The sequence below is a fragment of the Euwallacea similis genome, chromosome 18 (assembly GCF_039881205.1).
Source record: "Euwallacea similis isolate ESF13 chromosome 18, ESF131.1, whole genome shotgun sequence".
Lineage (NCBI taxonomy): Eukaryota > Metazoa > Arthropoda > Insecta > Coleoptera > Curculionidae > Euwallacea > Euwallacea similis.
In genome coordinates, this window is record NC_089626.1 from 4,183,623 (window position 1) to 4,200,373 (window position 16,751).

The 16,751-nt window shown below is 41.3% G+C and overlaps 1 protein-coding gene across 1 annotated transcript; it reads left to right on the plus strand.

Moving 5' to 3' along the window:
- Positions 1 to 10,258: 10,258 nt before the first annotated feature.
- LOC136414860 (uncharacterized) lies at positions 10,259 to 15,640 on the plus strand. Its single transcript, XM_066399081.1, has 2 exons — positions 10,259 to 14,369; positions 15,030 to 15,640. The coding sequence occupies exons 1-2, from the start codon at positions 10,259 to 10,261 to the stop codon at positions 15,638 to 15,640; spliced, it is 4,722 nt and encodes a 1,573-aa protein (XP_066255178.1).
- The last annotated feature ends 1,111 nt before the right edge of the window (positions 15,641 to 16,751 follow it).

A 16,751-nucleotide genomic window follows, 5' to 3' on the forward strand; every position in this document is an offset into this window, starting at 1 on the left:
ATTAATTACTCGGTATATTTGACGTGTGTAAATTTTTTTCTCTGGAATTCACCAAAATAGTCCCACGAATGATCCTACCGTTGGATAGAGTTTGTCAAGAGGAACATTTTGAGTGGTCAAACGGCCGAATCGGACCAGAAGTTTCCGAGCGCGGAGCGTGCAAACTTTTAATAATTACCCGGTTTATTTGACGTATGTGTACCTCTATCTCTGGAATTCATCAAAATAGTCCCACGAATGATCCTACCGTTGGATAGAGCTTGTCTAGAGGAACATTTTGAGTGGTCAAACGGCCGAATCGGACCAGAAGTTTCCGAGCGCGGAGCGTGCAAACTTTTAATAATTACCCGGTTTGTTTGACGTATGTGTAATTCTATCTCTGGAATTCACCAAAATAGTCCCACGAAGGATCCTACCGTTGGATAGAGCTTGTCTAGAGGAACATTTTGAGTGGTCAAACGGCCGAATCCGACAGGAAGTTTCCGAGCGCGGAGCGTGCAAACTTTTAATAATTACCCGGTTTATTTGACGTATGTGTACCTCTATCTCTGGAATTCATCAAAATAGTCCCACGAATGATCCTACCGTTGGATAGAGCTTGTCAAGAGGAACATTTTTAGTGGTCAAACGGCCGAATCGGACAGGAAGTTTCCGAGCGCGGAGCGTGCAAACTTTTAATAATTACCCGGTTTGTTTGACGTATGTGTAATTCTATCTCTGGAATTCACCAAAATAGTCCCACGAATGATCCTACCGTTGGATAGAGCTTGTCTAGAGGAACATTTTGAGTGGTCAAACGGCCGAATCCGACAGGAAGTTTCCGAGCGCGGAGCGTGCAAACTTTTAATAATTACCCGGTTTATTTGACGTATGTGTACTTCTATCTCTGGAATTCATCAAAATATTCCCACGAATGATCCTACCGTTGGATAGAGCTTGTCTAGAGGAACATTTTGAGTGGTCAAACGGCCGAATCGGACCAGAAGTTTCCGAGCGCGGAGCGTGCAAACTTTTAATAATTACCCGGTTTGTTTGACGTATGTGTAATTCTATCTCTGGAATTCACCAAAATAGTCCCACGAATGATCCTACCGTTGGATAGAGCTTGTCTAGAGGAACATTTTGAGTGGTCAAACGGCCGAATCCGACAGGAAGTTTCCGAGCGCGGAGCGTGCAAACTTTTAATAATTACCCGGTTTATTTGACGTATGTGTACTTCTATCTCTGGAATTCATCAAAATATTCCCACGAATGATCCTACCGTTGGATAGAGCTTGTCTAGAGGAACATTTTGAGTGGTCAAACGGCCGAATCGGACCAGAAGTTTCCGAGCGCGGAGCGTGCAAACTTTTAATAATTACCCGGTTTAATTGACGTATGTGTACCTCTATCTCTGGAATTCATCAAAATAGTCCCACGAATGATCCTACCGTTGGATAGAGCTTGTCTAGAGGAACATTTTGAGTGGTCAAACGGCCGAATCGGACCAGAAGTTTCCGAGCGCGGAGCGTGCAAACTTTTATTAATTACTCGGTATATTTGACGTGTGTGTACCTCTATCTCTGGAATTCATCAAAATAGTCCCACGAATGATCCTACCGTTGGATAGAGCTTGTCAAGAGGAACATTTTTAGTGGTCAAACGGCCGAATCGGACAGGAAGTTTCCGAGCGCGGAGCGTGCAAACTTTTAATAATTACCCGGTTTGTTTGACGTATGTGTAATTCCATCTCTGGAATTCACCAAAATAGTCCCACGAATGATCCTACCGTTGGATAGAGCTTGTCTAGAGGAACATTTTGAGTGGTCAAACGGCCGAATCGGACCAGAAGTTTCCGAGCGCGGAGCGTGCAAACTTTTAATAATTACCCGGTTTGTTTGACGTATGTGTAATTCTATCTCTGGAATTCACCAAAATAGTCCCACGAATGATCCTACCGTTGGATAGAGCTTGTCTAGAGGAACATTTTGAGTGGTCAAACGGCCGAATCGGACCAGAAGTTTCCGAGCGCGGAGCGTGCAAACTTTTAATAATTACCCGGTTTATTTGACGTATGTGTACCTCTATCTCTGGAATTCATCAAAATAGTCCCACGAATGATCCTACCGTTGGATAGAGCTTGTCTAGAGGAACATTTTGAGTGGTCAAACGGCCGAATCGGACCAGAAGTTTCCGAGCGCGGAGCGTGCAAACTTTTAATAATTACCCGGTTTATTTGACGTATGTGTACCTCTATCTCTGGAATTCATCAAAATAGTCCCACGAATGATCCTACCGTTGGATAGAGCTTGTCTAGAGGAACATTTTGAGTGGTCAAACGGCCGAATCGGACCAGAAGTTTCCGAGCGCGGAGCGTGCAAACTTTTAATAATTACCCGGTTTATTTGACGTATGTGTAAATTTTTTTCTCTGGAATTCACCAAAATAGTCCCACGAATGATCCTACCGTTGGATAGAGCTTGTCTAGAGGAACATTTTGAGTGGTCAAACGGCCGAATCGGACCAGAAGTTTCCGAGCGCGGAGCGTGCAAACTTTTAATAATTACCCGGTTTGTTTGACGTATGTGTAATTCTATCTCTGGAATTCATCAAAATAGACCACGACTGATCCTACCGTTGGATAGAGTTTGTCTAGAGGAACATTTTGAGTGGTCAAACGGCCGAATCGGACAGGAAGTTTCCGAGCGCGGAGCGTGCAAACTTTTAATAATTACTCGGTATATTTGACGCGTGTAAATTTTTTTCTCTGGAAATCATCAAAATAGTCCTACGACTGATCCTACCGTTGGATAGAGCTTGTCTAGAGGAACATTTTGAGTGGTCAAACGGCCGAATCGGACCAGAAGTTTCCGAGCGCGGAGCGTGCATACTTTTAATAATTACCCGGTTTGTTTGACGTATGTGTAATTCTATCTCTGGAATTCATCAAAATAGACCACGAATGATCCTACCGTTGGATAGAGCTTGTCTAGAGGAACATTTTGAGTGGTCAAACGGCCGAATCGGACCAGAAGTTTCCGAGCGCGGAGCGTGCAAACTTTTAATAATTACCCGGTTTATTTGACGTATGTGTACTTCTATCTCTGGAATTCATCAAAATATTCCCACGAATGATCCTACCGTTGGATAGAGCTTGTCTAGAGGAACATTTTGAGTGGTCAAACGGCCGAATCGGACAGGAAGTTTCCGAGCGCGGAGCGTGCAAACTTGTAATAATTACCCGGTTTGTTTGACGTATGTGTAATTCTATCTCTGGAATTCACCAAAATAGTCCCACGAATGATCCTACCGTTGGATAGAGCTTGTCTAGAGGAACATTTTGAGTGGTCAAACGGCCGAATCGGGCCAGAAGTTTCCGAGCGCGGAGCGTGCAAACTTTTAATAATTACCCGGTTTATTTGACGTATGTGTAATTCTATCTGTGGAATTCACCAAAATAGTCCCACGAATGATCCTACCGTTGGATAGAGTTTGTCAAGAGGAACATTTTGAGTGGTCAAACGGCCGAATCAGACCAGAAGTTTCCGAGCGCGGAGCGTGCAAACTTTTAATAATTACCCGGTTTATTTGACGTATGTGTACCTCTATCTCTGGAATTCATCAAAATAGTCCCACGAATGATCCTACCGTTGGATAGAGCTTGTCTAGAGGAACATTTTGAGTGGTCAAACGGCCGAATCGGACCAGAAGTTTCCGAGCGCGGAGCGTGCAAACTTTTAATAATTACCCGGTTTAATTGACGTATGTGTACCTCTATCTCTGGAATTCATCAAAATAGTCCCACGAATGATCCTACCGTTGGATAGAGCTTGTCTAGAGGAACATTTTGAGTGGTCAAACGGCCGAATCGGACAGGAAGTTTCCGAGCGCGGAGCGTGCAAACTTTTAATAATTACTCGGTATATTTGACGCGTGTAAATTTTTTTCTCTGGAAATCATCAAAATAGTCCTACGACTGATCCTACCGTTGGATAGAGCTTGTCTAGAGGAACATTTTGAGTGGTCAAACGGCCGAATCGGACCAGAAGTTTCCGAGCGCGGAGGGTGCAAACTTTTAATAATTACCCGGTTTATTTGACGTATGTGTACTTCTATCTCTGGAATTCATCAAAATATTCCCACGAATGATCCTACCGTTGGATAGAGCTTGTCTAGAGGAACATTTTGAGTGGTCAAACGGCCGAATCGGACCAGAAGTTTCCGAGCGCGGAGCGTGCAAACTTTTAATAATTACCCGGTTTAATTGACGTATGTGTACCTCTATCTCTGGAATTCATCAAAATAGTCCCACGAATGATCCTACCGTTGGATAGAGCTTGTCTAGAGGAACATTTTGAGTGGTCAAACGGCCGAATCGGACCAGAAGTTTCCGAGCGCGGAGCGTGCAAACTTTTATTAATTACTCGGTATATTTGACGTGTGTGTACCTCTATCTCTGGAATTCATCAAAATAGTCCCACGAATGATCCTACCGTTGGATAGAGCTTGTCAAGAGGAACATTTTTAGTGGTCAAACGGCCGAATCGGACAGGAAGTTTCCGAGCGCGGAGCGTGCAAACTTTTAATAATTACCCGGTTTGTTTGACGTATGTGTAATTCTATCTCTGGAATTCACCAAAATAGTCCCACGAATGATCCTACCGTTGGATAGAGCTTGTCTAGAGGAACATTTTGAGTGGTCAAACGGCCGAATCGGACCAGAAGTTTCCGAGCGCGGAGCGTGCAAACTTTTAATAATTACCCGGTTTGTTTGACGTATGTGTAATTCTATCTCTGGAATTCACCAAAATAGTCCCACGAATGATCCTACCGTTGGATAGAGCTTGTCTAGAGGAACATTTTGAGTGGTCAAACGGCCGAATCCGACAGGAAGTTTCCGAGCGCGGAGCGTGCAAACTTTTAATAATTACCCGGTTTATTTGACGTATGTGTACTTCTATCTCTGGAATTCATCAAAATATTCCCACGAATGATCCTACCGTTGGATAGAGCTTGTCTAGAGGAACATTTTGAGTGGTCAAACGGCCGAATCGGACCAGAAGTTTCCGAGCGCGGAGCGTGCAAACTTTTAATAATTACCCGGTTTATTTGACGTATGTGTACCTCTATCTCTGGAATTCATCAAAATAGTCCCACGAATGATCCTACCGTTGGATAGAGCTTGTCTAGAGGAACATTTTGAGTGGTCAAACGGCCGAATCGGACCAGAAGTTTCCGAGCGCGGAGCGTGCAAACTTTTAATAATTACCCGGTTTAATTGACGTATGTGTACCTCTATCTCTGGAATTCATCAAAATAGTCCCACGAATGATCCTACCGTTGGATAGAGCTTGTCTAGAGGAACATTTTGAGTGGTCAAACGGCCGAATCGGACAGGAATTTTCCGAGCGCGGAGCGTGCAAACTTTTAATAATTACTCGGTATATTTGACGCGTGTAAATTTTTTTCTCTGGAAATCATCAAAATAGTCCTACGACTGATCCTACCGTTGGATAGAGCTTGTCTAGAGGAACATTTTGAGTGGTCAAACGGCCGAATCGGACCAGAAGTTTCCGAGCGCGGAGGGTGCAAACTTTTAATAATTACCCGGTTTATTTGACGTATGTGTACTTCTATCTCTGGAATTCATCAAAATAGTCCACGACTGATCCTACCGTTGGATAGAGGTTGTCTAGAGGAACATTTTGAGTGGTCAAACGGCCGAATCGGACCAGAAGTTTCCGAGCGCGGAGCGTGCATACTTTTAATAATTACCCGGTTTGTTTGACGTATGTGTAATTCTATCTCTGGAATTCATCAAAATAGACCACGAATGATCCTACCGTTGGATAGAGCTTGTCTAGAGGAACATTTTGAGTGGTCAAACGGCCGAATCGGACAGGAAGTTTCCGAGCGCGGAGCGTGCAAACTTTTAATAATTACCCGGTTTGTTTGACGTATGTGTAATTCTATCTCTGGAATTCACCAAAATAGTCCCACGAATGATCCTACCGTTGGATAGAGCTTGTCTAGAGGAACATTTTGAGTGGTCAAACGGCCGAATCGGGCCAGAAGTTTCCGAGCGCGGAGCGTGCAAACTTTTAATAATTACCCGGTTTATTTGACGTATGTGTAATTCTATCTGTGGAATTCACCAAAATAGTCCCACGAATGATCCTACCGTTGGATAGAGTTTGTCAAGAGGAACATTTTGAGTGGTCAAACGGCCGAATCAGACCAGAAGTTTCCGAGCGCGGAGCGTGCAAACTTTTAATAATTACCCGGTTTATTTGACGTATGTGTACCTCTATCTCTGGAATTCATCAAAATAGTCCCACGAATGATCCTACCGTTGGATAGAGCTTGTCTAGAGGAACATTTTGAGTGGTCAAACGGCCGAATCGGACCAGAAGTTTCCGAGCGCGGAGCGTGCAAACTTTTAATAATTACCCGGTTTAATTGACGTATGTGTACCTCTATCTCTGGAATTCATCAAAATAGTCCCACGAATGATCCTACCGTTGGATAGAGCTTGTCTAGAGGAACATTTTGAGTGGTCAAACGGCCGAATCGGACAGGAAGTTTCCGAGCGCGGAGCGTGCAAACTTTTAATAATTACTCGGTATATTTGACGCGTGTAAATTTTTTTCTCTGGAAATCATCAAAATAGTCCTACGACTGATCCTACCGTTGGATAGAGCTTGTCTAGAGGAACATTTTGAGTGGTCAAACGGCCGAATCGGACCAGAAGTTTCCGAGCGCGGAGGGTGCAAACTTTTAATAATTACCCGGTTTATTTGACGTATGTGTACTTCTATCTCTGGAATTCATCAAAATATTCCCACGAATGATCCTACCGTTGGATAGAGCTTGTCTAGAGGAACATTTTGAGTGGTCAAACGGCCGAATCGGACCAGAAGTTTCCGAGCGCGGAGCGTGCAAACTTTTAATAATTACCCGGTTTAATTGACGTATGTGTACCTCTATCTCTGGAATTCATCAAAATAGTCCCACGAATGATCCTACCGTTGGATAGAGCTTGTCTAGAGGAACATTTTGAGTGGTCAAACGGCCGAATCGGACCAGAAGTTTCCGAGCGCGGAGCGTGCAAACTTTTATTAATTACTCGGTATATTTGACGTGTGTGTACCTCTATCTCTGGAATTCATCAAAATAGTCCCACGAATGATCCTACCGTTGGATAGAGCTTGTCAAGAGGAACATTTTTAGTGGTCAAACGGCCGAATCGGACAGGAAGTTTCCGAGCGCGGAGCGTGCAAACTTTTAATAATTACCCGGTTTGTTTGACGTATGTGTAATTCTATCTCTGGAATTCACCAAAATAGTCCCACGAATGATCCTACCGTTGGATAGAGCTTGTCTAGAGGAACATTTTGAGTGGTCAAACGGCCGAATCGGACCAGAAGTTTCCGAGCGCGGAGCGTGCAAACTTTTAATAATTACCCGGTTTGTTTGACGTATGTGTAATTCTATCTCTGGAATTCACCAAAATAGTCCCACGAATGATCCTACCGTTGGATAGAGCTTGTCTAGAGGAACATTTTGAGTGGTCAAACGGCCGAATCCGACAGGAAGTTTCCGAGCGCGGAGCGTGCAAACTTTTAATAATTACCCGGTTTATTTGACGTATGTGTACTTCTATCTCTGGAATTCATCAAAATATTCCCACGAATGATCCTACCGTTGGATAGAGCTTGTCTAGAGGAACATTTTGAGTGGTCAAACGGCCGAATCGGACCAGAAGTTTCCGAGCGCGGAGCGTGCAAACTTTTAATAATTACCCGGTTTATTTGACGTATGTGTACCTCTATCTCTGGAATTCATCAAAATAGTCCCACGAATGATCCTACCGTTGGATAGAGCTTGTCTAGAGGAACATTTTGAGTGGTCAAACGGCCGAATCGGACCAGAAGTTTCCGAGCGCGGAGCGTGCAAACTTTTAATAATTACCCGGTTTAATTGACGTATGTGTACCTCTATCTCTGGAATTCATCAAAATAGTCCCACGAATGATCCTACCGTTGGATAGAGCTTGTCTAGAGGAACATTTTGAGTGGTCAAACGGCCGAATCGGACAGGAATTTTCCGAGCGCGGAGCGTGCAAACTTTTAATAATTACTCGGTATATTTGACGCGTGTAAATTTTTTTCTCTGGAAATCATCAAAATAGTCCTACGACTGATCCTACCGTTGGATAGAGCTTGTCTAGAGGAACATTTTGAGTGGTCAAACGGCCGAATCGGACCAGAAGTTTCCGAGCGCGGAGGGTGCAAACTTTTAATAATTACCCGGTTTATTTGACGTATGTGTACTTCTATCTCTGGAATTCATCAAAATAGTCCACGACTGATCCTACCGTTGGATAGAGGTTGTCTAGAGGAACATTTTGAGTGGTCAAACGGCCGAATCGGACCAGAAGTTTCCGAGCGCGGAGCGTGCATACTTTTAATAATTACCCGGTTTGTTTGACGTATGTGTAATTCTATCTCTGGAATTCATCAAAATAGACCACGAATGATCCTACCGTTGGATAGAGCTTGTCTAGAGGAACATTTTGAGTGGTCAAACGGCCGAATCGGACAGGAAGTTTCCGAGCGCGGAGCGTGCAAACTTTTAATAATTACCCGGTTTGTTTGACGTATGTGTAATTCTATCTCTGGAATTCACCAAAATAGTCCCACGAATGATCCTACCGTTGGATAGAGCTTGTCTAGAGGAACATTTTGGGTGGTCAAACGGCCGAATCCGACAGGAAGTTTCCGAGCGCGGAGCGTGCAAACTTTTAATAATTACCCGGTTTATTTGACGTATGTGTACTTCTATCTCTGGAATTCATCAAAATATTCCCACGAATGATCCTACCGTTGGATAGAGCTTGTCTAGAGGAACATTTTGAGTGGTCAAACGGCCGAATCGGACAGGAAGTTTCCGAGCGCGGAGCGTGCAAACTTTTAATAATTACCCGGTTTGTTTGACGTATGTGTAATTCTATCTGTTAGGGCTTGTGTAGGGGACAGAATTCCCGATAATTAATTTAATGTATTAGTTCGATAAGTTGTATTCTTCATAAGCCTAGTATTAAATGTGTGACTAGTATGTAAGAAATCCGTGTGCTACGCCTATGGACATTACTCGTTTCTCTTGCCACTTTGTCCGTATGACCAGATGTTGATTCGCATTTTGTTTGATCTTAGACTAACTGTGTAATAAAACTCCTCGCCGACCTTTTGTGCGTACTAGAATTTAGACACGTTCTCGATGCTGGTCATAAACGCCCTCCAATAAAACCCAATTATATTGTTAAAGTTAGGCAAGTCACAAGGACAAATCTAGAAGAAGCGCCGATGATGACCTCTTAGTTTCTGGTACGCCTATGTACGGTTACCATTAACTTTAGTATTTAAGATTTTGCAAGAAGAAAAATCGCTCTCTTCTTGTGCGTCTCCGTCGACCCTTAACTCCGTACTTTGCACGTTACTCGTACGCGATTACTTTACACACGGTTCCTATACACGGTTAATTACTACACTAATTAACTTGTCACGAAAAGTTGTTATTTCTTTGCTACATTACTCGAAGTTGTTAGTGAATAATAAACCTTTGTTACCGTTAGAAAAGGGTTTTGTTTTCATTTGCACGAACACGGTGTCTCTGAGACCGCGAACTCAGGGTGGTCCTTCGCAAGCATCCAGTCCATTGCTTACTAGACGTATCAAGAATTAGGCCATGTCTAATCAACATCTTGGTACCACGATCCACGAATAAACAGTTTGGTCCTTCGAGCCGGATCAACATTTTTGGTCCTACGAGCCGGATCAACATTTTTGGTCCTACGAGCCGGATTAAACATTTTTGGTCACTTCGAACCGGATATCACGGGACTGGATCAGAACCTGTGGAACATAGGACATCGAAAGCGGAATAAGGAGTAGAACGGTGGATCCCAAGGAGAGCAAGAAACAATCCCGGTGAGTCAATTCCTTTTTATCACGATTTTTCCTCTTTGAATTTGCATAACCTCATAATCCCGATTTCCATTTGATACCTTAAATGGTCGTTAGTTGGATGAGATTGATACGACTTATTTACTTTCATTTATGCTCGATTTATGCACATTAAAGAAGTCGAAACTAGTTAATTTCTCCAGTCGTACCTCTGTTTGAATCACGTAAATTGATTTATTTTAACGACACGTTATCAATTGTAGTTAAAAATGACCACGAGAGCTCAAAAAGAAAAAATTTCAAAACGATCCGAAATGGAACTAGGCTCAGCAGAGTCTCTTAGCGAGAACGATGAATTTAGAGAACTTTTGCACGCTCGCAGAATTTTAACTAAACGTTTATCCCGTTTTGAACAGTACCTTCGTGAAAACAGAGATATTCAAGAAACAGTTCAATTAGAAATCCGCCTCAAGAACGTGGAGGAGGACTATAATCAGTTCGATAAAGTACAATCTCGTCTAGAATTTTTAAGCTTAAACGAAGAAGAACAACGGATTGAAATCGAATCAGCCTACTTTAATTTAATTTCAGAATTAAAGCAGTTAATAAATTCAATTAGCAAAAATCAAAATAGTACTAATACTCATTTAGGAAAACAAAATTCACCAAGAGGTCTAGGAAAATTACCGGATTTAGGCTTACGTTCATTTTATGGCAATTATGAAACTTGGTTCAGTTTCAAAAACATATTTGATTCCTTAGTCCATAGCAGAACCGACTTGAGTGAAACAGAAAAATTGTTATATCTAAAATTATGTTGTAAAGGCGATGCGCTAAATCTCATAGACTCTCTCGACATAACTCCCGATAATTATACAATCGCTTTAAATCTGTTACAAAAAAGATACGAGAATAAAAAGGCAGTTATTAACATTCACGCTAAAGGTTTAGTTCTTAATTTACCAAACGCGAATAAAGGATCATCTGTAAATATTAGAAAATTAATAGATGCAGTTCAGCAACATAAATCATCATTAGGAAAATTAAAATTACCCGTGGATCAATGGGATGTTTTGTTGATACCGATAATATTAAACAAACTGGATGATAGTACTAATCAGGAGTGGGAGCGGAAACAATGTAATACTGAATTGCCGACTGTTGATCAATTAATGGAATTTTTAACCGAAAAATGTCGTTCGTTGGAAGCGGTTCGCGGCTTCTCAACCGTACATTCAAATAAACATGATAGGGATAGAATGCAAAACAAAGGCCACGAGAAAAGAAACGAATCACATCAGTTTAAGAATTATTCGTATTCTTTGACCGAAAAAATCAATAAGTGTTACATCTGTACTGAAAATCATTTCATTCATCAATGTCCTCGTTTTATCCAATTATCAGTGTCGGACAAATATAACGAAATTCGAAGACATAAATTGTGTAGCAACTGTTTACGTCCAGGGCATCTGAAACAGGAATGTAGATCAAGAGGCTGCAAAAAATGCAACCAAAAACATAATAGCACGTTACATATAGAGAAACGTTCAGGGAGTGGACATGTTCAAAATTCTAGCAACAGCAGCACTAATGAACCTTCCTCATCATTAACTGAACATGAATCATCGATCAGTTCTCCATCTAATCCTTCGGCTCACGATGTATCTAGAAGGTATGGAGAATCCAAACAATCTACAGTTCTAACAATCGGCCAAAGTAACGCGGTCACGTACGATACGGAAAACAACCCTTTGGCATTATCATCGTTAGGTAATGATAAAAATCAAGTACTACTATCTACGGCTACCATTCTCATCTCAGACAGAAAAGGAAATTGGCATAAATGCAATGCCTTACTCGATTGCGGAAGCCAGTCAAATTTAATGACAGAAAACTTCTGCAGAAAGTTAAACTTAAGTCCCCAAACAATTGACCTTTCATTATCAGGTATCAGTCAAATTGTCACAAAGATTAATCAGCGAGTGCACACGAAAATAAAATCCAGGTTCAACCAATATGAATCTAACATAGCATTTTTGGTTTTGCCCATTCTTACCGAAAATCTACCCTCATTTAGATTTCCCAGTTCGGTACTTCAAATTCCAACAAATATCAATCTAGCTGATGAAAAATTTAATGAACCAAAACAAATTGATGTTTTATTAGGGGTAGATATATTTTATAATCTATTAGGTTCGGGTAAACTTAAATTAGGAAAGGGATTGCCAATGTTACAAGAAACCTCTTTAGGCTGGGTAATATCGGGCAATTTAATATGCAGAGAATCTCAAAGTCGGAAAGTAGTGTGCAACCTTGCGACTAGTATTTCAAATAAAACATTAAATGATTCGTTGACGAAATTCTGGCAGATTGAAGAGTTTGAAAATGTTAAATTCCTATCAAAGGAAGAAAATTATTGTGAGGAATATTTTAATCAAACTACAACCCGCGACATGGACAACAGTTTTGTCGTAAGGTATCCGTTCAATAATCAAACAGATTTTAGTCTGGGTGACTCCAAATCGAATGCCCTAAAACGGTTAAAAAATGTAGAGAAAAGGTTAGAAAAGGACAAGGACCTCAAGAAGCAGTACGTAGAATTTATGACGGAATATGAGAACTTAGGCCACATGACGCTTCAAGGACCCATTGAAAAGGACATCTCTATTCCAAACAATTCTTATTTTTTACCCCACAGTGCGGTACTAAAGAATTCTATTACCACGAAGTGTCGCGTCGTTTTTGATGCAAGCTGCAAAACAAGTTTAGGAATTTCCCTGAATGACACGCTTTTGGTAGGACCAGTAGTACAAGATGACTTGTACTCAATTTTGATACGTCTAAGACTTCGCAAAATTGTTTTGAGCGCGGACATCAAAATGATGTACCGATGTATAAAAATTCATGAGGAAGAACGTAACTTCCAAAAGATACTATGGCGAGCAAATCTTAATGATCCGATTAATGTGTATAAACTCAACACGGTAACGTATGGCACATCGAGTGCACCCTTTCAAGCCACACGTTGCTTGATAGAATTGGCCGAGCGCAACAAAGACAGGTATCCACGAACAGCAGAAATAATTAAACGTTCGTTCTACATGGATGACCTGTTGGTTAGCATTGATTCGGAAACAGATGCATTGCAAATTTATAGGGAACTAGACGATATTTTAAGTCAAGCTAATTTTAAATTGAGAAAATGGTCGTCCAACAGTAACATAGTTCTAAACAGTATCCTACAAGCAAACAGTAACGAAAATCACGACAATTTAATTCTACCTCATGAAGATAAACATATAAAAACTCTTGGAATCAGCTGGGATCCTAAACAAGATACTCTGAAGTATTCAGTAAATATTAAATACGAGCCATCCCGTGTTACCAAAAGGACTATTCTTTCGAAAATTTCGCAGATCTTTGACCCGCTTGGGTTGATAGGTCCCGCATTAACTAAGGCCAAGTTAATCATTCAAGCTCTATGGAAATTACATATCGGTTGGGATCAAGTAGTCCCGAATGACCTAAGACAGATTTGGGAGGAATTCTCGAATGAACTGGAGTGCCTCAATGAATACAAGATCGATAGGCTTGTAATTCCAACAAAGACGGCCCATATAAGATTGTACGGATTTTCTGATAGCTCCGAAAAGGCTTACGGAGCCTGTATTTACGTGGCCTCGGAGGATGAGTCAGGTAGTCGCGAATTACGACTGTTGACAGGAAAATCAAGGGTAGCTCCAGCTAAAAAATTGACCTTGCCTCGACTTGAGCTTCTAGCGGCCCACCTTTTAGCCAAACTAATGAATACGGTAAGACAAATTTTAGACATACAAATATCAGACGTACGATACTTCACGGATTCTAGTATTGTTTTGGCATGGTTGAAAATTGATCCTGCTCACCTTAAGACCTTTGTTGCCAATCGAGTGGCAAAAATTAATGAATTGACCAAGATAACGGAGTGGGCTCACGTGCCAAGCAAGGCCAACCCTGCAGATGTAATATCGAGAGGATTGAGCCCAAGGGAATTGCTGGGATGTGATCTTTGGTTTCACGGTCCCGAATTTTTAAAGAAAAACACATCAAGGACGGAAGCGAACTTAGATAGCCATGAGGTTCCCGTCGATGTCTTGCCCGAATTAAAAAATAATCATACCACAGTATATAAAACAACGAGTGTAAATAGCAACAACTACGGACTTAACATTTTTGATAGATTTTCTACCTTCTTCAAACTGCGCAGAGTAGTAGGTTACATATGCAGACTTAAAAATCGATGCCGCAAAGTGATGAATAAGTCAACAGCCTTGACAGTTGAAGAATTAAACGAGTCACTGCTTTTATTAGTAAAATTGGTTCAACGGGATAGCTTCGAAAAGGAAATTTCCGACTTATCCAAAAGTAAAAAACTCCCAAGCGAAAGTAAAATTTTGAATCTAAACCCATTTCTCGATTCAGAAGGAATACTTCGAGTCGGGGGACGTTTAATAAATTCACAATTTAATTTTGAACAACAACACCCTATTATATTACCGTATAAACATAAATTCACTGACTTGATAATACAGAATGAGCATATGAAACATCTCCACGCGGGAGTTCAAAACTTGCTTTCGATAATTCGCCTCAGATTTTGGATAATAAACGGAAAAAATGCAGTTAAACGTAACCTTAGTAGATGTATAAGATGTTTTAGAGTAAAACCGAAACCTTCGAAATTTTTAATGGGTTCCCTTCCGACCGCAAGGGTAACGCCTTCACGACCTTTTTCAAATTGCGGAATCGATTATGCAGGGCCTATACTCATAAAGGAGGGTACGCTGCGTAGAGCCAAATCCGTAAAAACTTACATATGCATTTTTGTTTGTTTTGCCACGCGTGCAGTACATATCGAACTGGTTAAAGATCTTTCGACCGATAGCTTTTTGAATGCTTTGGAAAGGTTCTGTTCCAGACGAGGAAAACCAACAAACATACATTCAGACAATGGTTCTAACTTTGTAGGGGCCAATAATTATTTTATCGAACTCTATAACTTAATAAATAATGAATCACACATTAACGCCACAACTACATTTTTAGCCAATCATTTGATAAAGTGGCATTTCATACCCGCGCGTAGTGCCCATATGGGAGGATTGTGGGAGGCGGCGGTGAAATCGACTAAGTTTCATCTTCGCCGCGTCTTAGGTGAATCATCTCTAACATACGAAGAGATGTACACCCTATTAGTAAAAATCGAAGCTTGTCTCAACTCGCGACCACTAATGCCAATCTCAAACGACATAAACGACTATGCACCCTTAACTCCCGCGCATTTCCTTATTGGTGACTCGTTGGCAAGTTTACCACAACCCGACTACCAGAACGCCGTTATCTCTCGCTTATCTCATTACGAACGACTTCAACAACTCCAGCAGCATTTTTGGAATAGTTGGTCCAGAGACTATTTGACAAATTTGCAAACTCGATGTAAATGGAAGAACACTGTAGATAAAACCATAGATATTGGAGCATTAGTTTTACTGGTGGAACACAATACTGCCCCACTGCGCTGGATTTTAGCTCGAGTTGTCGAACTCCACGAAGGAAAGGATCATGTGATACGTGTAGTGTCAGTGCGCTTACCCAGTGGAACTATATCGCGAAGATCATTGTCGAAAATATGCCCATTGCCCATGAATAACAAATAACTCTTTGTAAATAATTTAAAAGGTAACGACCTTTTAACGGGGCCGGCATGTTAGGGCTTGTGTAGGGGACAGAATTCCCGATAATTAATTTAATGTATTAGTTCGATAAGTTGTATTCTTCATAAGCCTAGTATTAAATGTGTGACTAGTATGTAAGAAATCCGTGTGCTACGCCTATGGACATTACTCGTTTCTCTTGCCACTTTGTCCGTATGACCAGATGTTGATTCGCATTTTGTTTGATCTTAGACTAACTGTGTAATAAAACTCCTCGCCGACCTTTTGTGCGTACTAGAATTTAGACACGTTCTCGATGCTGGTCATAAACGCCCTCCAATAAAACCCAATTATATTGTTAAAGTTAGGCAAGTCACAAGGACAAATCTAGAAGAAGCGCCGATGATGACCTCTTAGTTTCTGGTACGCCTATGTACGGTTACCATTAACTTTAGTATTTAAGATTTTGCAAGAAGAAAAATCGCTCTCTTCTTGTGCGTCTCCGTCGACCCTTAACTCCGTACTTTGCACGTTACTCGTACGCGATTACTTTACACACGGTTCCTATACACGGTTAATTACTACACTAATTAACTTGTCACGAAAAGTTGTTATTTCTTTGCTACATTACTCGAAGTTGTTAGTGAATAATAAACCTTTGTTACCGTTAGAAAAGGGTTTTGTTTTCATTTGCACGAACACGGTGTCTCTGAGACCGCGAACTCAGGGTGGTCCTTCGCAAGCATCCAGTCCATTGCTTACTAGACGTATCAAGAATTAGGCCATGTCTAATCAACATCTTGGTACCACGATCCACGAATAAACAGTTTGGTCCTTCGAGCCGGATCAACATTTTTGGTCCTACGAGCCGGATCAACATTTTTGGTCCTACGAGCCGGATTAAACACTATCTCTGGAATTCACCAAAATAGTCCCACGAATGATCCTACCGTTGGATAGAGCTTGTCTAGAGGAACATTTTGAGTGGTCAAACGGCCGAATCGGGCCAGAAGTTTCCGAGCGCGGAGCGTGCAAACTTTTAATAATTACCCGGTTTATTTGACGTATGTGTAATTCTATCTGTGGAATTCACCAAAATAGTCCCACGAATGAT